Source organism: Hyaena hyaena, unplaced genomic scaffold (genome assembly GCF_003009895.1).
Source record: "Hyaena hyaena isolate Hyena2069 unplaced genomic scaffold, ASM300989v1 scaffold_388, whole genome shotgun sequence".
Classification (NCBI taxonomy): domain Eukaryota; kingdom Metazoa; phylum Chordata; class Mammalia; order Carnivora; family Hyaenidae; genus Hyaena; species Hyaena hyaena.
In genome coordinates this window covers 1,131,564-1,158,127 of record NW_024081021.1, presented here as the reverse complement: position 1 = coordinate 1,158,127, position 26,564 = coordinate 1,131,564, and the positions used below count along the sequence as shown (strand labels likewise).

The following is a 26,564-nucleotide window of genomic DNA, read 5'->3' as shown; positions in this document are numbered from 1 at the left end:
TCTCTCAATAAATAAACATTAAAAACAAAAGTTTATTAATATTTTCCTGTATAGTTTGTTCTTTTCTGTATTTTTTTAAGGAAATCCCATGGTTATATTCTTCTAAAACTAAATATTCTATAGTCTTGTTTCTCGTACTTTAATAAATCCTTAATCTCTTTGGAATTGATTGGAGGAGGGATGAGAAACAGATGAAATGTATTCTTATTTTTAATAGATGACCTATTATGTCAGCACCAGTTTTTACCAATTCACCTTTTCTCCACTCATCTGTAATAATACCATTATCATAAACAAACTGTACCTACATGTATTATATATTCATTTTCATTTACATTTAGGAAATTTGCTGTATCAGCAAAAATCCCTGAAACCAAGTGGTGTCAGAAATGTTGTGTTGGTAAGTAAACTGTTCCATAGCACGTAGCTCTCTCCTGCTTTGCGTTGCGAATAAGAAAACACTGTGAGGCTGATTTTTAAATTTAGCATAAAACAGTATTCCTCCAGGGCATTCTGCCAGTAGTAGTTTATTTTTGCCCCTTAAGTAAAACAAATGTCTTGGCCATCTAGTCTCCATGTAAACTAAGCCTATAATACAGTGCCTCACACATAACAGTTGTTTTGCAAATAATTTATTGACTGGATAAATGGAGAAAGTAGGATGACTTTATTACAGCACTTTATCATGCCCTGTTCTCCAAGGGGCCTGTTACTTGTCATTCACATGCTGCTTGGTAATGGCTTATGAGACTGCATTTATTCATTCAGCATATTTTCATGTCTCTGATGTGTGAAACCTTATGCCTCGTGGTGTGAAGCTTAAAGTCTCCCTGTTCACACACAATCCCCGAATCCCTCCCCACCCCCATAACATTTGCATATAGCAAAACCAAAAAATTGTTTCATTTCCTTCCCTTAAAAAACTCTGAGGCTTTGTTTTATTATTTGTAAACCTGTATTTTGAGATTTGATTAATGTCTTCATGCTGTTGCAACCAAAGCATTACCACCTCTGAACATTACTATCAAAAGCATCCTTAATCACCTGTCCTAAACATGCTGTAGCCTATCAGTTAAGCAACTTCTCCCCAAATCTTCTTAGGACCCTTCCTTTACGGTCTTGCTGCCTCACCTAATCTCCCTGCTCTCATGAGACATAAAATCTTTCTTCCCACCCCCACATCCCATAACAACCACCAGTTTCATTTGTGCGTTAGACAAAACTCCTGCAAGTGATGGAGTTTCCTGCTGTTACCTGAAAGGTTTTCACCCCGTAGTCTCATTAAGAAATTGAACTAGCAGCCAGCTTTTGTTTGTTTTCAGCGCTTGCAACTACTATCGCAAGGACTTTATATTATAAGAGGACTTAACGTATACTTTTTTCCTTGACAGTGCGAAATCCTTACACAGGCCATAAGTACCTATGTGGGGCGCTTCAGACTAGCATTGTTCTCTTAGAATGGGTTGAACCAATGCAGAAATTTATGTTAATTAAGGTAAGCATGAAAAGTAATGTAATTCATTCTTAGTATAAAAGCTTATAAGTGAAATCAATTTTCCTGTTCTTAAAAAATACACACACACACATTTTTTCCCCATTAGTTCTCAGGTTAATTTCATGATTTTGGATTATGTGTCAGGGGAGTGAAAGTCGGCCTGTGTGTTAATCTCCTCCCTGTATTACATCTCCACTTCCAGGATCAGTCACTAAAAATAGTGACACCCAGGAGGCCCCTGTCAGGCCACATCTTGTGGTGCACTTTATTCCGTAAGATCGTAAGGAGATGAGTTGGCCTGGTACAAGTTTCAATAGAGACTAGAGAAATGGTTCAGGGAAATGACAGTAGGAGCTAGAAATAGTGTCTCACATATACCATCTGATATCCAGAACAAGAGGTGTTAAAAAGCAGTGAAATGTTGTTTCAGTATATTCTCTGGTTGACCGGCTCCATCACAGCAGAGAAACAGTTGGCATTTGGCCTGAGAAGACAAGGGGTAACCATGATGAGAGGGAAGTTCTGGTCTGGGTTATATGCCTACCTGGTAATTTTCCCAGGCTTTCCCATGAATGGATTTTTGTGCCTGAGTTTCTCTAGAATCTTTAATTACTGAATATTCTTTAAAATATCTAATATTACTCAGCTATAACTTTAAATTGGAGGAAAAACTAACTTAAAGTCTGTGAAGTACAGGTTCACTCACACCAAGGAACTGCCAAAGGAATTTTTTAAGGCTGTTTCCTTTGCTATTTTATGTAAATTAATGTAATTTATTTTGAGCATTTGAGATCTCCATAGAAATTGAGGTCAGAGGGCGCCTCAGTGGCTCAGTCGGTTAAGCCTCTGACTTCAGTTCAGGTCATGAGCTCATGGTTTGTAAGTTTGAGCCCCACATTGGGCTTTGTGTTGACAGCTCAGAGCCTGGAGCTTGCTTCAGATTTTGTGTCTCCCTCTCTTTTTCTGCCCTCCCCTACTCCCTCTCTCAACAATGAACATAAAAGTTTTTTTTAAAAAAAGGAAATTGGAGTCAGAATATAATTGTAGTGTATTCTTCTTCCTAAATTTTATAATATACCATTACGGTATTTAAAATATTGGCTTCCTGTTATTTAATTTTTATAAGAGACTAAGGAATCTATTTTTAATTTTGTATCACTATTAACTTCAAAATTAACTAGGGCTGAAGAAATGAAAAAACAGTTTCAAGAATTTTGAGCTCATGGAGGTGGTATTGCCACAGATCACTGAAACAAAAATTCTTTAAACCAAGAGCTGAAGGGGAAAAATAGTCTTAAGAACTGTCTAAAACAGAGCCTCTGAATACAGCCCATTTATGGCAAAAATTGCTATGTTCTCAGCTCCTCCTCTCTTGCCTATTTCACAGAAATATACCTTATCATAAATGGAGGGGTAAAGTGTACATGGTTTGACTCATCAGCACCCCTTCCCTTCCCTGTCCCTTCCTTTACCCCTTTAGTCTATTTTAGGTATATCCTCCCTTTTCCTTTCATTCCTAACCTCTGTTAGAGTGAAAAACAATGTCATTATATCAGTGTTCATAGATACAATGTGATCAAACCTTAGGATGAATGAATTTTTTGTGTGATTTGACATGTTCTACCACTTATCCTAATACACACCGAAAGACCCTTTTCTCAGTTAAAGAAATTTTAGGTATGAAGAGCATGCAGGAGAGAATGTATACTTTGAAGACATAGGAAACTTAAAAATTACCCATCCACTTTTTCTCTTTTCCAAGTGGATAGTCCCAGGGAGCCTGGCCCTGGCTGCTGGGGCCTGATGCCAGTGTTCAAAGATACTAGACTTACAGTATAGTCTCCAGGACTTCACGCCCTTCCCACTTTCCCCTTAAAGTCCCTGTGCTCTCCCTAGGCTCTTACTCTCCTCCCTGAGTCTTAACTCGGCTCTCCTTCCCCTATCTCTGTGCTCCAAGTCCCTGTGGACATTTTGTTTCTGTATTTGGCATTATTGTGATTAATATTTATGGTGTTGCTTTTCTAATAAGTTGTGCTTAGAAATTTTTATCCTTTCTGTAGTCTTCCTTCTTCTTAATGACATTTCTGACAAGAGTTTTTGATTGATTAGACTACATTTTCATCATAAAAGTTATGTTAAAAACCTTCCCGGCAAACAATTCTGTACTTATTACAAAGCAGGTACAGTGCTGTTTAGGGAGACAAAAAATGAGTAAGATACAGTCACTGCCCTCAGGGACCATCACCAATAGCAACTGGATTTAAAGCTTTTAGATGGGAGTCCTCTTCTGTTCATGACTTAACATACAAATGTTATTATTAGAAGCTAAATAGAAATACTCAAAATCTCTTGGTTTTCTTATTTGCTGACCAAAAATAGATAAATAAATAGAAGTGTTACTTTCTACTTTATTGCTCTTATCACATTTCAAAGAGAATTATTTTAAATATTTTACCTTATTAAAAATATGATAAGATTTTATCCAAAGCTTCTAGAGAGGAGGTTGGCAATGTCAGTGAAGAAGCATCTGTACCCGTGGAGTGGAGGCACCCTCGTGGGCCCAGGGAAGGAAGGAATATGGGAACAGCAGGTGCACATAGAGCTTCACCTTCTAGCCTCAAGGACCACAATGTATTTTCTAACACTTTTTTTTTTTGTATTTTCTGACACTTTAAGAATAATAGTTATGGTAGAACTGTTTCACCTGTTTTTCTCCAGAATTTATTTTCTTTAGAATTTACATGTTGCCAAATTAAAAAGTAAATCAAATTCAGTAGCTTTGTTAAATACTACCAATACTAACCTTTAGAGAAGTTAAATGAAATTACAGCTGATTCATAAGAGCAACAAAAATCTAAAACATTAAGCGTGGACTTACTACCGTATAGATAAGACCCATATTTTTTGAAAAAACAACCTTTCCTAATGTGAAGAATATCATCAGCACCTCCGAACTCCCCATGGCACCCCCATCCACTATGAGTCAGCTCTCTTATTTTCCGTTTTCACTGTGTAAACGTACACCCCTAAACCCTTAAAATAAGAATTAGTTTTACCTGACTTTTCAGCAGTATGTAAGTGGAGTCATAAATTATGTATTCATTTGTGTCTGGCTTTGGCTCAGCATCAGGTTTGTGTAGTTTCTGGATAGAGCTCTAGTTTGTTCATTTTCATTGCTCTGCAATCTCCCATTGTGCGAATAGGCCGTAACTTTATCTACTGTTGATGGGCATTTGCGTTCCTTTCAGTTTTTTGTTACTTGAACAGTACTGCTGTGAACGTGTTCGCATCATGTCTCCTTGCGTGTGTTACTCACATTCTCCAGCACGGGTAATGCTATTCTTGCAGGGCCCTGACAGGCACAGATAACGTAGTCAGCCGGTGTGGCCTTCCCCGCCTAGGTTCCCATCCCTCGGTGAGCGCTCGTCTGCTCCTCTTGGTAACACTCATTACTGTCACTTGTTTCATTTTAGTCAGGTGGCTGTGCATCGTGTCTCGTAGTTTAATTTCCTGATTACTGAGGACCTTTATGTTCTCCATCTATTTTTCCAAACTTATAAAATAAATTTATGTAGTCTCTTTGTAGCAGTATAACAATACTTTTGAAATTATGTAAAATTAAAATTGGTTGCGTCATATGTGTGAGTTGATGAATAGCATCACTTGAGCCAAAAGGCTAAATTTCTCTTTTATTTGTGGATTTTCTCATGTCCACACTTATGAGAGGAGTGTTTCTTGCTAATTAGCATTTGCACGTCTGCGCGGCTGGGCAAGAGGGCAGGGGGTGTAACTGAAGCAGCCTTACGTGGGGAGACAGGAGATGTTGCAACAAAGGGCCGCGGGGCCCAGGCCCGTGCCCACATTTCTCGATCTCAGTTTTCACCCAGGTTGGACAGGTGATTTACAAGTTCCCTTCTAGCCCTCATGTCCTAAAATTATGTGATTTCTTTAACTTAAAAAAATTTCAGTGTTAAGCCTCCAAATCAAATACTTTGTAATTATTTTTCCTACGTCCCCAGTTTCTGTGGGACAAGAAGCAGTCCTCAGAATAGAGCGTTATTTTCCATGTTTTTGTAGAAGTAAAAACTCTCAGTGCTCTCATGAAAGGATTTGGCTTCTGTGTTCCCTTGTCTGATGTACTTTTGTTTCTGTGTTTAGCACATCGATTTCCCTATACCTTGTCCGCTCCGAGTGTTCGAAATGCTGGTGGTTCCGGAGCAGGAATACCCTCTCGTCTGTGTTGGTGTCAGCAGAGGGAGAGACTTCAACCAGGTGGTTCGCTTTGAAACTGTCAACCCCAATTCTACCTCTTCGTGGTTTACGGAATCAGGTTTGTGATTTTTACAGAACCATTGCGGCCAGGACATACCAGTGGTTCCCACACTTGAGTACGGCTGGGAGTCCCCTGCGGGCCTGCTGGCACCCACTGCCGGAGCTCATCCCGTGGACGCGGAGTGGGGCCCGCGAGGGCGCGGTTCTGTCTGCCCCCGGCTCGTGCCGGCGACGCTGACGCAGGCACCGCACCATCACAACTGCACGTACACAGACCTCGGGCTTAGAAAAGGTGACCTAAGGAAAAGGAAAAACTGCATTGAGTCTAGTTTATTTTCCATTATATTTTTGTAATTGAGACACAGGTACTGTGCAATAATTTTCATGATTTCTTTAATGATTTGTAACTGAGATACAAATTATAACTAAACAGCTACTTCTGAAATATTTGAGGATGCTTGAAAATTACTCTTTTATACAATTTGTTTTCTTCAGTTTTAATCTGCGTTGCCCAGTTGCAGAGCAGATCCCTTCTTCATACTAGTATTTCAGGAAATAATTATTTACAGTTAATTATCTTTTTACAGAAATTTGATTATAGTTTGAAACCTTGAGTCTTGTTGGTGCAGTCAGTATGCATCGGTAAAACTTGCATTTCATGGTAAATCAATCTGATTGAACTTTTTACACTTTAAAAGAAGTGACCAGAATGGTCTTTTTTTCTTGTTTCTTAAAGCACCGTGTTTACTATGGAGCTCCTTTTGCTTTTTTGCCCTTTAAATATAACAGTGTACAATGTTTTGCTGTAAAATTGACAATGGCCATTTAAGAAGGCCATTTTTTTTTAATGTTTTATTATTTAGACGTGGGGCTCGAAACCATGAACTGTGAGATCATGACCTGAGGCAAAGTCAGATACTTAACCAACTGAGCCACCCAATCTTCCCAAGAAGGCAATTTTTAAAGGTCTTACAGAGATCCTTTGTCGGGGTCTTTGGGTTCTTAGGGAAATATTAAGAAGCCAGTTTGCCGATAAATATTGATTAGTCAGGGGTTTGTTGGAAGCCTAAAAGAGTGTTCACAAAAGGAAAAAGCTTAGAGCTGAGACTTTTTTGGCACTGGAAAAAAAATGATTGCAAACACATTCACAAAAACCTAGAGACCATTACATGACTTCCTGAAGCCCAGGAAACTTGAAACGGTTTTCCTTTACGGACACATTGTGGAAGGAAAACATGGCTGGTCCTTGACAACATGATGTGGCTTCCTTGGGTGCCTCGAATTCTCTGGTCTGCATTGTCTCTTAGACACCCATCTGCTCTTTTAGACAGCGGGTGCTCTTCCTCCCTGTTAAATAGGAAGACGTTGTTGGCTGACTGATATTTTATTGTTAGTGGATTTCAGTTAATGCCTTACTTCTCCCAGGCATTCTAATTTTAAATCCCTTTCTACTAATTGTTGAATGAAGGGCCTGGTTTCTGCACAAAAGAATTTTATACAGCTATGGGTACCTTCATTCTAAGGAGCTTCTGATTTCATTCTCTTACTGTAATGAAATCCCTTTAGTAGAAGTTAAATATGATAACTATAGTTCATCTCTGGTTTTGAGATGCTGAAGATACAAATGGAGTGAGAGAATGTATGATTAGAGTTTTGCATCATATGAAATTCTGAGTCCATGGTTTTCTAAACTCCTGACACCTCCAGTCACACATGCCCCCGATTCGATAATAATACCTAGAGGTGGCAGCTAGGCATCAGTATTTTTTAAAGCTCTCTAGATGATTCTGGTGTTTGGTAACAAATTGGTGCAAGCTGTTGGTAAAACCTTATTTTCCACTTTCTCTCCAGTAATGCTAGCCTGGCTTCCTGAGCTGAAGTTGATTGTATAGACACGTTCAGATTGTTAATTCTCACGCACGTGTATAAAAGCTACACAGAACTGATTTTCAGGAGGCATGTTCCATGTCCTTTCATCCACGCTTGGTTACAGAAGTACCAAGTCTAAAACACGTATGAAGGTTTAATGACAGGCCTTGGGTGTCCCAAGACTAATACTATAGAAGTAGAAAACAGGAGACTGTAGAGATCGTCAGATCCACTACCCAGGAAACAACACAAGGCCAGAAACAAAGGTCTGTAGCACAGAAATTTCAGTTTTGATGTTCATACAAAGTTTGGGGTAGCCCACTTTCACTTTATGGAAAATCATTTAAACATTCTCAGTTTGAGGGTGCCTGGTTAGCGTCTAACTCCTGATTTTGGCTCAGGTCGCGATCTCGTGGTTCATAGGTTTGGACCCCGCACTGGGCTCTGAGCTGATGGCATGGAGCCTGCTTAGGATTCTCTTCTCTGCTTCTCTCTAACCCTCCTCCACTCGTGCTTTCTATATAGATATAGATCTTGTATATATACATATGTATTTATAAATAAATAAGTAAATAGAATATTTTTTAAAAAAACATTCTCGGGGGTGCCTGGGTGGCTCAGTTGGTTGAGTGTCCAACTTCAGCTCAGTATCCAACTTGCAGTTTGTGAGTTCGCACCCTGCACCAGGCTCTGTGCTGACAGCTCAGAACCTGGAGCCTGCTTCAGATTTTGTGTCTCCCTCCCGCAGCCCCTTCCCTGCACTCTCCTATTCTCTCTCTCTCTCTCTCAAAAGTAAATAAACATTAAAAAACAATTACAAAAAATTCTCAGTTTATAAGAACTTTGATAAATCATTACATATATTTTTTTAATTTTTTTAATGTTTTCTTTTTTTTCTGAGAGAGAGACAGACAGAGTGAGCAGGGGAAGGTCAGAGAGAGGGGAAGATATAGAATCTGAAACAGGCTCCAGGCTCTGAGCCAGCTGTCCGCACGGAGCCCGACACAGGACTCGAACCCACAAACTGTGAGATCATGACCTGAGCCGAAGTCGGACACTTTAACCGACTGAGCCACCCAGGCGCCCCTTGATAAGTCATTATAATAGAAATAATGCCTCTTTGCATTTTTATAATACTTCATACTTCTCAAAATATTTAAGAATTTCTTTTAACTCACTTGTACTGGAAGTAATTTGTCTCTCTGATGCAGTCACTCAGTAAATATTTATTGCATTTGGTGCTGGGCACTACCATATGATATACAAAGCACAGTCCCTGGCCATCTGAGCTTAAAAGCAGAAATCAGTCATAACTATAATACAGAGGATTAGACTCCCGATGGCATCACTGGTAGTAATGACAATAGTTTAGCGCTCCAGTGAGCACGGACTTCATTCAGCACCTGCATCAGTTTAGACCCAAGCACTCTGGCTCAACCAGCACATATATACAGCTAAAACTTTAAATCTGTTTCAGATTCAGTGATGTTCAGAATTCTTGTTTTTAGGTCTCTGTGCTTTCAATATTACTTTTTCATGTCAGTTTATTGAGTTTGTTTGTGTTACAGATAGCCCACAGACAAGTGTTACTCATGTAACCCAACTGGAAAGAGATACCATTCTTGTCTGCTTGGATTGTAAGTTTTTATTTACAAACATCGTATTTTTAACACCTTTCTTTTATCTTAGTTTCTGAGTGACTCTCCCCTTCCCCCTTCTTTAGGTTGTATAAAAATAGTAAATCTCCAAGGAAGATTAAAATCTAGCAGAAAATTATCATCTGAGCTCACCTTTGATTTCCAGATTGAATCAATAGGTAAGTGAAAGTTTTGTATTTCTGGTTTGATGGCAGTAAGAGCCGCTTAAAATATCTTGATAATCATCTGAAATTATAGAAATATAGTACTAAAGATACCTTTTTTAAAATACAGGATACAGTGAATATGAAGTTAATATCAGTCTTCACTTTTATACATTCTCTAAAATAGTTTAATAACTGACATAATCTATAAATAATGTTGTCCTCCTTACAGATTTGACATTTCAAAAGAAATAATTAAATACCATTTTACATAACACAGTTAGGAATTTCCATTTCCTCCAAACTCCTGTGGAGTTTCCCTGTAAGTACTTTAAAATTTAGTACTTAGTGTACTCTTGTACTTCTGGTTAGTATAGAAAACAAAATAATCCATTCTCATGAAAATAGATTTTGAAAAAATCTAAAACAAAATATTAAATAGAATTCCACACCATCAAATAATCGACTTTATTTCAGATAAGTAAAGATGGTTCAGCATCAGAAAACTTGTTTATGTAATACAGCACATTAAATATTAAAAGCAAACCGTCACATAACTCTCAGTAGATACACAAAAAAGCATTGAGTAAACTCCAAGTCATTTACAATTTAAGAAAAAGAACTTCTCAGCAACTTAGGAATGAATAGAAGGAAATGTTCTTCATCTAGGAAAGCCTGTTAAAAATATTGATGTTTGGGGCACCTGCATGGCTCGGTTGGGTGTCTGACCTTTGATTTCGGCTCAAGTCACGATTTCATGGTTCATGGGATCGAGCTCCGCATTGTGCACTGTGCTGATAGTGCAGAGCCTTTTTGGCATTCTCTCCTTCCGCCCTCTCTTTCTGCTCCTCCCCCATGCACAGGCTCATACTCTCTCAAATAAACAAACTTTAAAAAAGTATATTTAGGGGCGCCTGGGTGGCTTAGTCGGTTAAGCGTCCGACTTTCGCTCAGGTCATGATCTCGTGGTTCGTGGGTTCGAGCCCCGTGTCGGGCTCTGTGCTAACTGCCAGCTCAGAGCCTGGAGCCTGTTTCAGTCTGTGACTCCCTCTCTCTCTGACCCTCCCCTGCTCACGCTGTCTCTCTCTCTCCTAGAAATAAATAAAACATTAAAAAAATTAAAAAATATATATATATTTAAAAAATAACAAAATATTCACGTTTAATAGTTGGATTCCCATTAAAGAACAAGATAAGAATATCTGCTATCGGGGCGCCTGGGTGGCTTAGTCGGTTAAGCGTCCGACTTTCTCTTAGGTCATGATCTCTCGGTTCGTGGGTTTGAGCCCCGTGTCGGGCTCTGTGCTTACTGCCAGCTCAGAGCCTGGAGCCTGTTTCAGTCTGTGACTCCCTCTCTCTCTGGCCCTCCCCTGCTCACGCTGTCTCTCTCTCTCTCCTAGAAATAAATAAAAACATTTAAAAAAAAAAAAAAAAAAGAATGTGATGATCTGCTATCATCACATTTTGACATTGTCTTACTAGACAAGTAAAGGAAACTATGAGAATTAGAAAAAAAGTAAAAGATCCTTGTTTTGTTGATAGTATGATTTATATAGAATGGATAGCTCTCTGAGTAAACTACTGGAACTAGTAGGAGAATTCAGAGTTCCTAGATATGACTAACACCAATAAATAGCTTTTTGATATTCCAGTAATTATGAAATTTTTAATAGGAAAAAATCTCATTGATGGCAATAAAATAAATGCAGAAATATATGTAGTCAAAATATGTTTAAGACCATTATCTAGTAAATTCCAAGTTATTGTTTGAAAGTATAAAAGACGACTTGAACAAATGAACAACTATACCATGTCCGTGAATATGAGAAAGATGTCAGTTCTTTATAAGTTAAACCACAAATTTGGTACATTTACAGAGGCATCTGGGTGGCTCAGTTGGGTAAGCATCTGATTTCAGCTCCGGTCATGATCTTGTGGTCCCTGGTTTGAGCCCCACGCTCACTTGCTCTCTCAGAAATAGACATTTTTAAAAAAAAATCCCAATCACTTGTTTTGTGTCACATGATAAACTGATCTAAAAATTCATGTAATACACAAGGATTAATTCAAAATGGATGAAAGACCTAAATGTGAGACAGGAAACCATCAAAATCCTACAGGAGAAAACAGGCAGCAACCTCTTTGACCTCAGCCACAGCAGCCGTTTACTTGACATGTCTCCGAAGGCAAAAATGAATTATTGGGACCTCATCAAGATAAAACTCTTATGCACAGCAAAGAAAACAATCAGCAAAACTAAAAGGCAACTGACGGAATGGGAGAAGATATTTGCAAATGACATACCAGATAAAGGATTAGAATCAAAAATCTATAAAGAACTTAACCAAACTCAGCACCCGAAAAACAAACATTCCAGTGAAGAAATGGAAGACATGAATTGACACTTTTCCAAAGACATCCAGATGACAAACTGAGATACCACCTCACACGGGTCAGAGTGACTAAAACTAACAACTCAGAAAACACCAGATGTTGGCAAGGATGTGGAGAAAAGGGAACCCTCTTACACTGTTGGTGGGACTGCAAACTGGTGCAGCCACTCTGTGGAGGCTCCTCAAAAAGTTAAAAATATGGGGCACCTGGGTAGCTCAGTCAGTTAAGCGTCCTACTTTGGCTCAGGTCATGATCTCGCGGTTCGTGGGTTCGAGCCCCACGTCAGGCTCTGTGCTGACAGCCTGCTCAGAACCTGGAGCCTGTTTCAGATTCTGTATCTCCCTCTCTCTCTGACCCTCTCCTGCTTACACTGTCTCTCTCTCTCAGAAATAAATAAAACATTAAAAAATTTTTTTAAATAGAATTACCCTGCGACCCAGCAATTGCACTACTAGGAATTTATCCAGAGGATACAAGAGAGCTGATCCCGAAGGGGCACATGCACCCCAATATATATATCAGCACTATCAGCAATAGCCAAATTAAGGAAAGAGCCCAAATGTTCATCGATGGATGAACGTATTAAGAAGTTGTGGTGTGGGGGCGCCTGGGTGGCTTAGTCGGTTAAGCGTCCGACTTTCGCTTAGGTCATGATCTCGCGGTTCGTGGGTTCGGGCCCCGCGTCGGGCTCTGTGCTGACTGCCAGCCCAGAGCCTGGAGCCTGTTTCAGTCTGTGACTCCCTCTCTCTCTGACCCTCCCCTGCTCACGCTGTCTCTCTCTCTCTCTCCTAGAAATAAATAAAACATTAAAAAAAAAAAAAAGTTGTGGTGTGTGTGTGTGTGTGAAATGAAATCTTGGCATTTGCAACAATGTGGGTGGAACTGGAGGGTATTATGCTAAGCAAAATAAGTATCACAGGGGAAGGGAAGGAAAATTAAGATACAAACAGAGACAGAGGTAAACCATAAGACTCTTAAATACAGAGAACAAACTGAGATTTGATGAGGTGGGGAAAATGGGTGATGGGCGTTAAGGAGGGCGCTTGTTGGGATGAGCACTGAGTATCATATGTAAGTGATGAATCACTGGATTCTACTCCTGAAGCAAGACTACACTGTATGTTAACTAACTTGAGAATAAATTTTAAAGAAAAATAAAGGAAAAAAATAAATAAAAATTTGTGTGAAAGAGCCAAAGGCCAAGAACAATAAAATAAATTTGGATGAATACTTGCCCTACTCAGTATTGAAACTTTTGTAAAGCTATCGTGATTAAGACAGTGTGGGATCAGACGGATCAGAGTAGCATCAAAAGAGAAGGCTCAGAAATGGACCTACATGTAAATGGAAATTCATACCATATGTCAATGGAAAATGGTGGACTGTTTAGTAAATGATGCTGGTGCAATTGGATATCTGTAGGAAACAAAATTAGATGTCTTCCTCACTGAATACACACAAATATATATATTAAATATGTAAACTTAAAAGCATAACTAAAATTTTTAAAAAGTATACATGTCTATGTCCCAATAATTCTATTTCTAGAATTAGAGAATTTTGCACACGTATCAAGAAGAGGTACAGGATGTTTATTACAGATTTTTCATAATCACAGAAACCTAGAAGCAATTTAAAAGTTCATCATACTCCACATATGAAAGTTGGAAACATTTGATATAAAGTTTGACACTGTGTAGTTAATAACATGCATGAGAATGACAGGCGGATATGTCAGGGAGAAAGGAGGGGTTGGAATGGAGGGGGCTAGCGGCTCAGGCTGTACATGGATGCTGGTTGAATTTGGTTTTATTTTAAACAAAAAGGCTTATCTGGCAAAATGTTAGGATTTGAGAGTTGAATGGTAGTTATAGATGTTTCTGTGCTCTTGTATTTTTCTATAAGTTTGAAATACCTTATTTTAAAATGTCATTTTCTCAAAAGAAAAAATTTCTGTAACGAAACAATATTTTCAAAGAATCTTTTTTTCTAGCCAAAAAGACGAGTAAGTTCTGTCTGGTATATGTATATTTTTAACGTCAAAAGTAAAGATGCCATGTAAATATGGAATAGCTGATGTTACTTCTTAATGGAAGTATTGCTCTGTAAGATAGAGGGACAGAATGATGCTTATCGGATGAACTTTTATACTATTAACAGTAACTGAGCTGTTCTTGCCTGCTAGTTTGCCTACAAGACAGCGTGCTAGCTTTCTGGAAACACGGAATGCAAGGTAGAAGTTTTAGATCTAATGAGGTAAGTAATCTTTTAAAAATTATGTCCATTAAATAGGCATGAAACTATCAAATTCTACTTCAAACAATTTTCTCTAACTTTGGAAAATCCTAATTGACATGAGGAGTACTTGATACACTCACTTTATTAATATTTAGTGGATTCTGTCTGGTGATTAGATTAAGGACGTGTGCCCTGCGGCCACCTCTCTTTCTCCACTCACCCAAACAACTTCGGTGCGTATTTTATGTGCAGCCAGACAGCTCACATTCAGAACAGGAGTTTCCTAACACTGCTAGCGGTGATTTCCTTTCACTGCTCCCAGCCTATCACTTGGAGCAAGAGTACCGATGCTGGCTCTCGCTGTCTTGAAGCACTTTTTCTACTTTGTATTTCAGAAATAATAACCAGTGGGGCGCCTGGGTGGCTTAGTCGGTTAAGCGTCCGACTTTCGCTTAGGTCATGATCTCGCGGTTCGTGGGTTCAAGCCCCGCATCGGGCTCTGTGCTGACTGCCAGCTCAGAGACTGGAGCCTGTTTCAGTCTGTGACTCCCTCTCTCTCTGACCCTCCCCTGCTCACGCTGTCTCTCTCTCTCTCCTAGAAATTAAAAAAAAAAAAAAAAAAAAAATTAAAAAAAAAAGAAATGATAACCAGAGTGGGCTTATAAGTAAAGGATTCCACGTTCCTCTTCAGCCACCTGGCCTCCTGTTTCTCTTACCCTCCTATACTTGGCATTTATAAGATTCTTTGCCCCTTTTTCTTCCTACTTTAACTCCAGGAACAATTTAACTCCCAAGTCCTATGACATAATTCAGTTCAGATCAACATTTCCACCAGAGAGCGCTGGGGTTACAGATATGTACTTGCCCCCAAGAATATTATAGGCTAGTGAAACCATCAGAAACTCTCCCAGTACCTCCAGATCAGTCTCAGCAGTATAATTTTCTCTTGAGCATTAGAGGGAAAAGGAAAACCTTTGCTCCTCAAGCAAGAAAGCTCATTTATGCCCTAATCTGTCATTCTAAGCTTAGAGCCTTTCTGCCAACCAAGCGGGCAATGTAGTAGAGTGACCACCAGCATGAGTTCCAGAACTGAAACACCAGGTTCCGGTCTCCGCTCTGCTATTTAGTAACTGCAGCCATGGCATGTCGCTTAGGTTCTGTTTGCCTATACTTTTCATTTCTGATCGGAAGATAACCGAATAGTTCTTGCTTCATTGGATGATTAAGATTAAATGAAAAGAAGTATGTACTGTGCTTGGCATAATGCCTGGTTTATAGGAAGTATTCAGTAAAAGTCGAAGGAGCGCCTGGCTGGCTCTGTCGGTAGAGCATGCAACTTCTGATCTTGGGATAGTAAGTTTGAGCCGCATGTTGGGTTGTAGAAGTTACTTAAAAATAAAATCTTCGAGAAAATAAAATTTGTGGCTAATATGTTTCTAGTATTAATTCCCACAAGAGGGTTCACTTCTCAGGAAGATGTTTTAAAATCATCTGTGGGAACTGAATAGGGAATTAAGAACAGTCAACAACTAATAATGAACACTGGGCAGAGAAAGAAGGTGCCATAGGCTGGATATACGAGAGCAGTTTTTAGCAAAAGGCAAAGTTGCCCCCAAAATCACCTGAGGGGCTTCTCGAACTCTGCTGCAGCCCTTACTGAGTCCTGCTCCTCCAGAAACACCACATCCTCCTAGTAGGTGAACCCCAGAACACGTTGAAGATCAGTCATGATGAGCACGATTACTGAAGTGAGCATGTTGTATCCTTCAGGTGTGATGTGTTCCAAAAGAGGTTGAGACTCCCTGGTTTCCAGAATAATCGTAGAGGTACTAATGGAATGGGGAGACGTTACTGCCATTATAATTTAGAATGTTTCGCATTCAATAAACAATAGTGGGTTTTTCATTCTCCTGTAGACCTATCCTTAACTCTCCAACTGGTAATTGGTCACACTGAGGACTTCCTGAAGGATGTATGTCATCAGAAAATACTATTTCAAGAGACTTGGCAGCGAGGGTGGGGGAGAGGGCATATGGAGAGAAAAATCATCTATTGAGCACGTCCTCAGCTAGGCATTATACCCACTAATGCTTATAAGAACACTGCACAATACTACTGCAGAGGAGATATTTTCTCTCCTGTTCTGCAGAAGGCAAAACCATTTTAACAAATTATATACCTTGCCCAGTGTCACAGCTAGTAAGTGGGAGAACTGGGGTCCAGATTCCAGTCTTGAGTTTGTCCCATCATGCCACACTGCAACCTTTTAAGTAAAAGGGCCAGACCGAAGTGGCGTGCTGCTGCAGTGGCCTTGCTGTTGGCATTAACATAACTGACAGAAGGTTTCTGATAAATTAATGGACTGGGTGCTTGCTTTTAAATTTTTCCTTTGAGGTCTACAATTTGTTTGTTTCAACATTTTATTTAAATTCCAGTTAATTAACATATAGTGTAATATTAGTTTCAGCAATAGAATTTAACAATTCATCATTTACATATTAACACCCAGTACTCATCATAACAAGTGCCCTCCTGAGTACCCATCACCCACTTAGCTCAACTCCCTGCCCACCTCCCCTCCAGCAACCTCGAGATCTATAATTTAATAAGTAAATGGTTTTCCTACTCTCCTATTTAATGATTAATTCAAAATTAGCTATGTCTTTCCTAGGCTAACAAATTGATGTATCTCTGTGCTGACTTAACAAGTTAACAGTCATATAGGCATATAGGCATCTGTTTTCATCTTAGGAATTATATTGCTTTTCTGTAGAGTTATACATTAAACGCCCACATAAAATGTTGTGCCTTTAATTTCAGAAATTAAATTTATATTTTAATTGAACAGGTCACACAAGAAATTTCAGATAACACAAGAATTTTTAGACTGCTTGGATCTGACAGGTATGGAAAGGGGTTGTATTAAAAACATAGTATTAAATGTGTTTTATAAATCCAGCATGAAACTGATTTCTTTTTCAAGGGAATTGAAATTTCTACAGTAATATATTCAACATTGTATTTTTCACAGTAAAGAACCCACAAGTGAGGAAATTATAAAGCCTTTGAGAATGTACCTGCTCTTCCAAATAACAGGAATATATAGATGTGTCAGTACTAATTTTGCATTAAACGTGCTGTCTAAAGTAAGATTTACATGTAGCACAAGAAAGAAGAAATACCATATGCTAACAAAACCTTTTGGTTTTAGTGCCAAATAGAATTTTTAGGTTCTATTCTGATATATTTCCTGATTCTTGAATGACAGATTGTTTTATACTTTATGAGAATAAGTTCCCCAAATTATTCCAAAAACAGGTTTACCATCCCCCGACCCCCTGACTCTTAAAATAGCACTGGCTTAGAGGTGGGAGGTGGTGGGCAGCAAAATTACCTACCAGAGCTGGAATTGGTTCTTTAATCATAGTGATTTGGAAATGATTGTCTGCCCACAAATCAAATAAACAAGTATTTATGGAGGCACAAAATGAAGAAGCAATGGAAAATGTTTCTGCTAACATTAGTTTTCAAGAATAACTTTGTTTTTCTTCGTGTTTTTCGTTGTTGTTTATTACTTTTAGGGTCGTGGTTTTGGAAAGTAGGCCAACTGATAACCCCACGGCAAATAGCAATTTATACATCCTGGCGGGTCATGAAAACAGTTACTGAGCAATGTTGTGCTGCGACAGCTAATGCCAGAAAGGAAGGACACTACGGGGATAGCGTTAACGACTGCTTGAAGCTGTACAAAGGCTGCAGTGACCTGGCTTCAGTTACTTGTAATTTATTGTGGCATGAGAGAGACGGGGCAAATTTCTGTTTTAAGTGGTAGGGATATATTTAGCATATTGAACCACACAAGTGCTTAATTCATTGTTATGTAATCTTTGTACATATAGGCAGTATTTTTCTGTGAAACTTCATATTGCTGAAGACATACACTAAGAATTTATGTAGATAATGTACTTTTATGAGATGTACAAGTGACTGTCTTATCTGTACAGATGTAAATGTTGATAAAAAATGCAATTGGGGTTAATATTTTAAGAATTCTTTAGTATATTCTTGGGTGTGGCTATAGTACAACATGGGATGCTGGCGATGAAACAGTACATTTAACACTTGTATTTTTATTATGTAATTTAGTAATATGAATATAAATCTTGTAACTTTCAAAATTGTAATGGAGGCTATAATCATTTTATAATCTTGTTTTTAATTTTAATGCAAGTACACTGGTGTTTATATTTGCACAGAGTATTGATATGTGATGTATTAAGTCACAAAAGTAAGCTGTGACAATGTCAATATGCATTTGGATCCACAACATCTTTTTTAAATGTATTTGGATTGTTTTCTATGTGAAACAAACCAATTAACCACCTGTTGTAGTAACTGGTCTTTTTATATTTAAGCAGAATCCTGTAAGATTGTTTGTCTGTGCTTGAAAATATACCTTTGAAAAAATTTCGAATCACAAAATAGCGGTACCGTGATGTAGCACTGCAATGGTTGTCCAAATTACAGTATGCACAAAGAATAAATCAGCATTATTAGAGTCCGCACTAAACATTTCATATAATCACATTGAAGAACTATAACATTCCATCAAATGGAGTGGTTCAAATTTCTAGTGGGATTTTTACTTTGGTTGGCCTTATTTTATGCTCATTTTCTATTTCTTTTAGAGTATTAACACATGGCCAAAATAATTTAGTTACTACCTCATATGAACAATACAATGGTTACTACACATCACAGGAACCTAGTTTTGGGTTAAAGTCATTTTTGATTGCTTTTTTCCAATGGAATATGTATATACCAAGTTTTAGCAAAAATGCACACTTTGGCTCTTTTTTGGTATATGTTCTTTATATTTTAATGTGGGTATATACACTAGGAACAAACCAAATTGTGATTTATGGTCTTCATTTATTTTAATTGATAATGCTTTTAAATATGTTTCTGATTGTACATAGTGTAAAATAAACATGTTTTTTTAACATGCGGTTGTACAGTAGTTTGTTATCTGGCTTAGTCTGTATAGAGTAAGACTAAAATATATTAAGGAGAAAAAAGTGTTTAATTATTCTGCATTGAATCCTTACATACCCATTCTGGTCCCTCAGATATTTTTATTTGATGTGTCATCTCAGTTTCGTAAAGGGGCATCTTCAATAGAATCTTAACTTTCTGATGAGGAAAAACGAAACATTCATAGTTTTAGGGAGCAGGTGTTGGCAAACATTCCTCATCCCAATCCTGTTCACCACCTGTTTTTGTAAATAAAGTTTTATTGGAACACCACACCACATACTCATTTATGTGCTATGACTGGGTTAGCTGTACAGTGACAGGTGAGAGGTTGCAAGAAAGCTGTATGGCTTACAGAGCCTTAAATATTTACCATCTGACCCTTTATAGAAAATTTCTGCCGACTTCTGGGTTACAGAAAAGAAGGGGGCAGTGTTGGGGAATGCCGTTCTGGAGGTTAAGGAAGGGGACACCTGGGTAGGAAGAACTGCATTGTGTCATGAGGCACCATCTCTTGCTAGTCCACTACCCTTCTTTGTGACTTTACGTAATTTACTTGACTCTAGAACAGTTTCCTTATTTTAAAACGCAACTTCTAAATCGTATTAGGAATAACGTTATCATCAGTTGTTGAAAAACAGAATCATGGAAAAAATTTTCAAGAAATCAAGATTCCGTTTTTGGCATTTATTGACAAGGCAGTGCCTTTTTCTGGGCCACTGTTTTTTTTTAGTTTCCAAGTCCTATATGCTACATAAAGGGCCACATCTCAAAAAAAAAAAAAAAAAAAAAAGTCAACCATCATATTTAATTGTCAAACACTTAGAATTATTTCCAGAAGTGCAGCTGGTTTGTATGCTACTCGGGCTTTTTAAAAATATGGACCCCTGGAATCACTCCCTGGGGGTGAGGCCCAGTGACATAATCTTTTTATAAAATTGTACAGATTTTTCAGATGTGCAGCCCCTGTGTGGGAAACACTGATCGACTTGAATTTAAACCAGTTTTCTGAAGATGATCCAAGGATCACATGCCTCAGAATAATCTGATGACCCTTAAAAATGCAACTTTGTAGCTCTACCTAGTAGATTCAGATTAAGGATCTTTATTCACTCAAAAGGAAAAGAGCCATTCACCTAAATGTTGGAAACGATGTATTTCATCTTCATTGAACAAGCTATCTTGTTAGCTAGTTTTTTAGATATTAGTGTTGAAATGAGACTGGTTGTTTCACAGGCCTGTTGCCATCATTCAGCTTGCAAGTGTGCCTCTGATTTCAGAAGAGATCCAGGAATAAAGGACAGCGGGTTTCACCATTATTAGAGATGAAAATGTGTGCCATACAAAATAATAGGTAAGTGCTAGAGTATGACTTGAGGGAATATGGTAAGCGCCCAGTGCTGTGTGACAGGTGACTATCCTACATGCTTTATATAGATGCTACCACTGGAGTGCCACAACAGCCCTGTGGCTAGGGTATTGTTCATGCCATTTCACAAATGAAACCGAGAAGCACATACATCTTAAATAACTTGCCTAAGAATAAAGCTGATAAGTGGTAGAGTGAGGATTTAAACCCAGGCCACTTGGTTCAAAGTGTATACTCTTTACTAAGTATGGATTACACAGAATACAAGCAGTGTACATATCCACTGCCCTCAAATACACAGAAGCATCTTCCCCCCAGGAAGTTAGATTTATTTCTCCAGGAGTTGGATTCCAAATCCTGATTTTCACTATGTCTTGCAACAAGAGAAATTAACCTGCCTTAATTTACTGTTTCTTTGCCAAAAGCATTTTCTTTATTCAGAGTGTTTTGTTACTAGAATATTTTATTTGCATAACTTTACAACTAAAGTGTATTAAGTAAGTCTAGTCAAAAGTCGTTGCAAAGACTGTGTGTGTGAGATAGTCACTTATTTAACCAACTTCTATTGATCACTTTCAGTGTATCCAGGTACTAACAGATGTAAAAGGCATCATTTCCAAGGTTCAAGGACCTCATTTGGATGAAAACCAATAAATGTAAAGAAAGGTACAAAGGCTGCACCAAATTCTGATTTGGGAAAAGGAAAGCCTTTATGTAGAAAGTTATATGTAATCCAGGTTGTTGATGGATGAAGAGTTTATCAAGTACAGGAGAAACGGGTAGTCAGCTGTAGGCTAGACCTTGAATGCAGGTGCTGGGAACAGTGGTGGAACCGTGATGATAAATGCAGCTGAGTGTAGGGTGCCTGGAGCACAGCAACGGGGGCATGAAGCTAGAAAGCAAGGTTGGGCCTGATGATGGAGGGCTTCCGGATGAGAAAGGAGCTACTCTAGTAGTCCAGAGTTTCAGGAACTTCATAGATCAAACACATGACCATGAAAACGGGCCGCTGGGTTTGTGCATAGGCGATCACCTGTGTCCTTATTGAGAAAATTTTCTATAGCATGATGAAGGCAGAAATGGGTACATGTGAGTTCTCTGGGAGTAGGCTTGGTCTTGAAGGAGAAAGGAGATAAAGGTTATTTCTGGCTTTGTTTTCTAAGCCAATGAAGGCAACGGAGAACAAGATGAGAAAAAGGGAGCAGAGTGACGCGAAAGAAGAAGGGGAAATAAGGCCAACCTAATTCCGGCATGATGGGGAGCATTTTGTTGATGCTAAAGTATGTATGTGCTCATTAACAATTTTAAGTTCATATTTGGAAACAAGAAGGGTAAGCTTTGGCAAAAATGATATTGTCCAGTGTTCATCACATTATTTGCCTGACTTGCTTCCCCACTGGGTGGCAAATTGGTCTCCTGAATCAGCCCCACACACTACTACCGTGCTTGCTGAGTTATGAAACTGGCAGCAAAGTGCACCACAGCTAAGAGCTGCTTGTCTCGGAAAAGCCTCCAGAAGTTTGCCGAAAAGCTATTTGGACAATAAAAGCAGGAATGAAAATTACTAATAACAGAGGACCTGACAAACTTAAGAGCTCTGCCTTGGCGAGGAAACGGCCTCATTTCAACGTTTACGTCTGCTTTATTTTAGTGCTCTTGCGGACTCGGAGAGGAACAGGACTCGTACAATCACAGTGTTGCTGGAAAAGTAGTTTAAATGTGTCCGGAGCGCCTTCTTCAGGGCCCCATCGGGTTCCGAGCCGAAGCCCCTGCTGCGTCCGGACTCCGACGTTAGGGGCCCCGCCCAGAGGTTGCCCGCCGAGACCGGCGGCGGGGCCGGGGCTTCCCCTGCGGCAGGTGCCGGGGCCGCTCCGGAAGCCGCCCTGCCCGCGCGCCCGGAGCGTCCGGTTGCCCGGGAGACGCCGCGGCCACCGCTCCGCAGTTACCGTGCGGCGGCCGCCTGCGCACAGCGACCCCCGCCGGGTTGCGGCCGCTCGGGGCCGCGCGAGACTACGTCGCCGCCGCCGGGTCCGCGCCGTAAGTGGGGTGCTCGCTGGGGGCCGGGGGCCTGCGGGCTGGCGCGGGGGGCTGATAGAGAAGTGGAGTCAGCTCACACGCTCCCAGATATGGGAGGGCTCCTGAGGGCAGGGGAGAGGGCTGCCTTCCCCCTCGGGAGCCTCCGGGGGGACAGGCAGGGTGGGGGCGAGGGCCCCGAGGTGACCGGGTGCTCCCGCCAGCCGCACGCCCCACCCGCTGCGGCTCCCCAGGGGCTAGAAGGAGGTGCGGTGCTGGGTGGAGATCCGCGTAGGGAAGCGGCCGCGGGGACGCGGGGGCGGTGGTGGCAGAGGGGCAGCGCGGGGAGGGGGCGAGGCGGGGGGGGGGGGTGCCTGCGCTTTGGGAGACCCTTGTGTGGCCGAGAAGCTGGGCTGCCATTGAAGGGTCGAGACCTCTTTAGAGACCTGGAAATAAAGAGGACTATCTATGCCAAGCTTCCAGACATGCGTACATATGAAATACAGGGTTTAAAAAAAAAAAAACAAAATTAGTTTCTTGGGTCATATAAACTATATGGACTTCTGGTTTCCTGGGGATTGCTTTCAATTAGTCTGTACTATCACCAAGACAAGTTTATTAACAGGTGTGTGTACTTCTGAGGTTCTGTAATTCAGGATTGTGTTCCTAAGACGGATGTAGGTGGGTTTTGTAGCCCACCTTCGCGATCCGTTTTATTAAAGAGGAATACTGCAGGCTTGGTTGCACTGGAAACCGTAATAACAACATGGCACGTTGTGCCTTGAAGCCTGCAGAATCCAGCTCGGCTGGCCTGGTCTTGAAAAGGTCTCCTTTCCCCCTCATTCCTGACGCCCCCGCTTACACCAGTTTCTTAGAAACTTTAGGAAGCTAGTATTTTTTCACCCCATTACTCTCCCGTTTCTTAATTTTGATTTTCTCCGCCCCACCCACCCCTCGTGCACTCCATAGGCTTGCTTGAGCCCGCAGGACCTGCTTTGTGATACCATCACAGAAAACGATCTGCCTCCCAGTGTTTCCTCTGTTCCTGTGTGCACCCCTTCCTTAAGACTAAGGAAATTAAATAGAAAACTTTCGAAGAATTTAATGATCCACTCAAGTATCTTACCTTTCTGTATTTGCCAGTGGGCCCAAGTCTATATCTGTTTTTGCCTTTGTACACAGAACTTCATGAATTGAACAGATATTTGGTAAATTTTGAAGTCAGGAGGCTTCAAGATATATATAGTCAAGATATATATATGTATATATACATGTATATGTATATAGGATACACATATATATACATATAAGATATATATGTATATAGAATATACATATTCAGTTGAATATATTCAGTTGAAGGTCACTAATGACTATGAAAAATAGTTTCAACCAATTTCATCTTTTCCCTGGCAATAGCTATATCACTGCTTAATCTTGATTTCCTGCCCACATACTATCTTAAAACCAAAACGTGATTATTTCCTTTGCTTAAAGGAGAATGTCATTTCACATATTTAGTGGAAAAGTTAGAGAATAAAATGAAGGAAAGACTCCAATCGGTTGAGCGCCTGCCACGTGCCAGCCAATGGGCTAAGAATGCAGTCAGGTGTAAAGAATAATGCGTAAAAAAGGAGTGGGAAAGTCACGAACACAGTATGTGTGCAGAGAAAGAGTCTGCTTTTGGGGATTGGGGAAGGCTAAGGGAAAGGACATTTGAGTTGAATTCCAAAGATGAGGATTTCAGGGTCAGACCTCCCCAGCAGTGGCATAAGCAGAGACAGATCCGATAATGTCTGGGGAAGAATCGGAGGAGCATTGTGGGAAAGGTCCATTGGGACCTAGAGCCCACAGACTGTGAGATCGTGACCTGAGCTGAAGTCAGACACTCAACTGACGGAGCCACCCAGGTGCCCCATGGATACAAATGCTTTAACTATTGTTTTCTTCAGTCTCTGGCTCTCTTCATTTTCTCAATGGGTCAGTTTTTTTGAAAGCAAAAGATTTTAATTTTGATGAATTCCATCTTACCATTTTTTTCTTTTATGCATCATGCTTCTGGTGTCATATCTTAGAAATCTTTGCCTAACTTAAGGCCACAAAGATTTTTCTCTTATTTTTTGGCTAGATGTTGTACAGTTTTAGCTCCTGCATTTTGATCTGTGATGCATTTTGAGTTAATTTTGGTATATGTGCGAGGTCTTTACATTTTTTTGTTTTTATTTATTACATATGTACACTAACTGTCCTAGCATCATTTGTTGAAAACAATATTCTTTTTTCATTGAATTGCCATGGCATCTTTGCGAGAATCAATTGACACTAAAGAAAAGGGCCACTTCTTGACTCTCTATTCTGTTTCACTGATAACGTATGTCTGTCTTTACGCCAATGCCATATTCTTTTCATTTACTATAACTTTATGGTAAAATTTAAAGTCAGATGTTGTAAGTCTCCCAAGTTTCTTTTTATTGCAGTTGCTTTGGCTGTTCTGGGTCCTGTGAGTTTCCACACCAATCTTAGGCTCATCTTGTCCATTTCTATCCCCCAATAGACAATAGACAAAGAGTCTATTGGGAATCCATTGTTGTTGTTTTTGTTGACTTTTTCTCCCTCCTTGAGTATCAGGAACACTTTCCTTTTGCTTAGCCTCTCTCATAATGTTTTCATTGAAAACTGGACATTTTAGATAATACATCAAGGCTGGATTCCAGTTTTCTCCCCTGCGGGTTTTTTTTGCGGGTTGGTTTTTGTGTTTGCAACCTGCCTGTATTCCAGAATCTACCTCCTTCCGACTGTGTGACGGTTGGTGTCTGCGTTCCGTGTTTTAATTATTTTAGTCAATCAGCCCTCAAATCTGCCTCGGCGTTCACGTCCCCGAGACCTTATCAGGTCTTCCCTCCGCGTGCCTCAGCGCTTCCCTGTCAGCCAGGGGTAAGCGGAAAGCCAGCCTGGCCCTTCTACGGTCTTCCGCTTCCACGACCTTCCCATAAATTGTTGGCCAGGCCGCAGCTCGCTCCAGCCGGAGCTACGTCCTAGGGTCTGCGGAGCTGTGGGGCTTTCCCCCATTCGTTGCCTGCTGAATTTGTAAGGGTTTTCCTGGCAGCACAGCCACAGGGTTTCGACCCGTCACAGGCTGGGGCCTCTCCAGCACACCTTCTCTTGGAGTGAGGCTTCCGGTTCATGGCCAGTGCGCGGTAGCCGCGCTGCACCTGCTGAGCGGAGGGGTGAGGGCAGAGGAGGCGGGGCACCAGCCCAGGCGGGAAGCCCCCGACTCGCACTGTTCTTTTTTTTTTTTTTTTAATTTTTTTTTTTATGTTTTATTTATTTCTAGGAGAGAGAGAGACAGCGTGAGCAGGGGAGGGTCAGAGAGAGAGGGAGTCACAGACCGAAAGAGGCTCCAGGCTCTGAGCTGGCAGTCAGCACAGAGCCCGACGCGGGGCCCGAACCCACGAACCGCGAGATCATGACCTTAGCGAAAGTCGGACGCTTAACCGACTAAGCCACCCAGGCGCCCCTACGACTCGCACTGTTCTTAAGGCGAGTTCTAACTCATCGTGAGTAAATACTTCTCCATTTGTGTTTTTTGCCTTTGGTTGCTTTCCAGAGCCCCCAAATTGGTATGCGTTGGTTTGGGTTGTCATTTCAGTTGTTTTGACAATTTCCCCTGGTCTTGTGTTTTAGGAAGAGAATTCACCAACCCCTTCACCCCGCAGTAGTCGAAGTCTGACCCCCGGTGCCTTTTTGGGGGATTTTTAAAATATAAGCTTTATTTCTTATACAGAAACCGCTTTAAATTCTCAACCTTAAACAGTTAAATTTTCATAAACTCTTGTTTTTCTAGAAAATTATCCATTTCATCTAAGTTTTTAAATACATCTTTATAGACACCTGCATGGGGCGCCTGGGTGGCTCACGCGGTTAAGTGTCTGACTTCTGCTCAGGTCGTGATCTCGCGGTTCGTGGGTTCGAGCCCCACATCGGGCTCTGTGCTGACTGCCAGCTCAGAGCCTGGAGCCTGTTTCAGAGTCTGTGACTCCCTCTCTCTCTGACCCTCCCCCCTCCCTTTCTCTCTCAAA

General features: G+C 40.4%; 2 protein-coding genes and 1 long non-coding RNA gene across 7 annotated transcripts in view; all 3 read left to right on the top strand.

The window, feature by feature from the left end:
- MAP4K3 (mitogen-activated protein kinase kinase kinase kinase 3) overlaps positions 1 to 19,065 on the top strand; it is a 194,724-nt gene extending 175,659 nt beyond the window's left edge. For 3 of the 4 annotated variants that reach the window (XM_039251258.1, XM_039251257.1, XM_039251259.1), the window contains 8 exons: positions 342 to 400; positions 1,392 to 1,495; positions 5,654 to 5,825; positions 9,205 to 9,273; positions 9,360 to 9,452; positions 14,017 to 14,087; positions 16,918 to 16,973; positions 17,651 to 19,065. In XM_039251258.1, the coding sequence (XP_039107189.1) occupies positions 342 to 400; positions 1,392 to 1,495; positions 5,654 to 5,825; positions 9,205 to 9,273; positions 9,360 to 9,452; positions 14,017 to 14,087; positions 16,918 to 16,973; positions 17,651 to 17,738 (712 nt within the window). In that variant the 3' untranslated portion in view covers positions 17,739 to 19,065. Of the gene's footprint in view, positions 1 to 341; positions 401 to 1,391; positions 1,496 to 5,653; positions 5,826 to 9,204; positions 9,274 to 9,359; positions 9,453 to 13,991; positions 14,088 to 16,917; positions 16,974 to 17,650 lie in introns of all 4 variants that reach the window. The other variant, XR_005531592.1, reaches the window with a different exon arrangement.
- Positions 19,066 to 21,062: 1,997 nt separating this feature from the next.
- On the top strand, positions 21,063 to 22,182 carry LOC120244618. The gene is made up of 3 exons (XR_005531589.1): positions 21,063 to 21,138; positions 21,636 to 21,752; positions 22,124 to 22,182. It is a non-coding gene; the product is annotated as an uncharacterized LOC120244618 (long non-coding RNA).
- A 217-nt stretch (positions 22,183 to 22,399) lies between these two features.
- The window catches only part of CDKL4 (cyclin dependent kinase like 4), a 47,470-nt gene continuing 43,305 nt past the window's right edge, over positions 22,400 to 26,564 (top strand). For both annotated transcript variants that reach the window (XM_039251270.1, XM_039251269.1), the window contains exon 1: positions 22,400 to 22,509. The gene's annotated coding sequence lies outside the window, so the exon portion shown is untranslated. The remainder of the gene's footprint in view (positions 22,510 to 26,564) is intronic.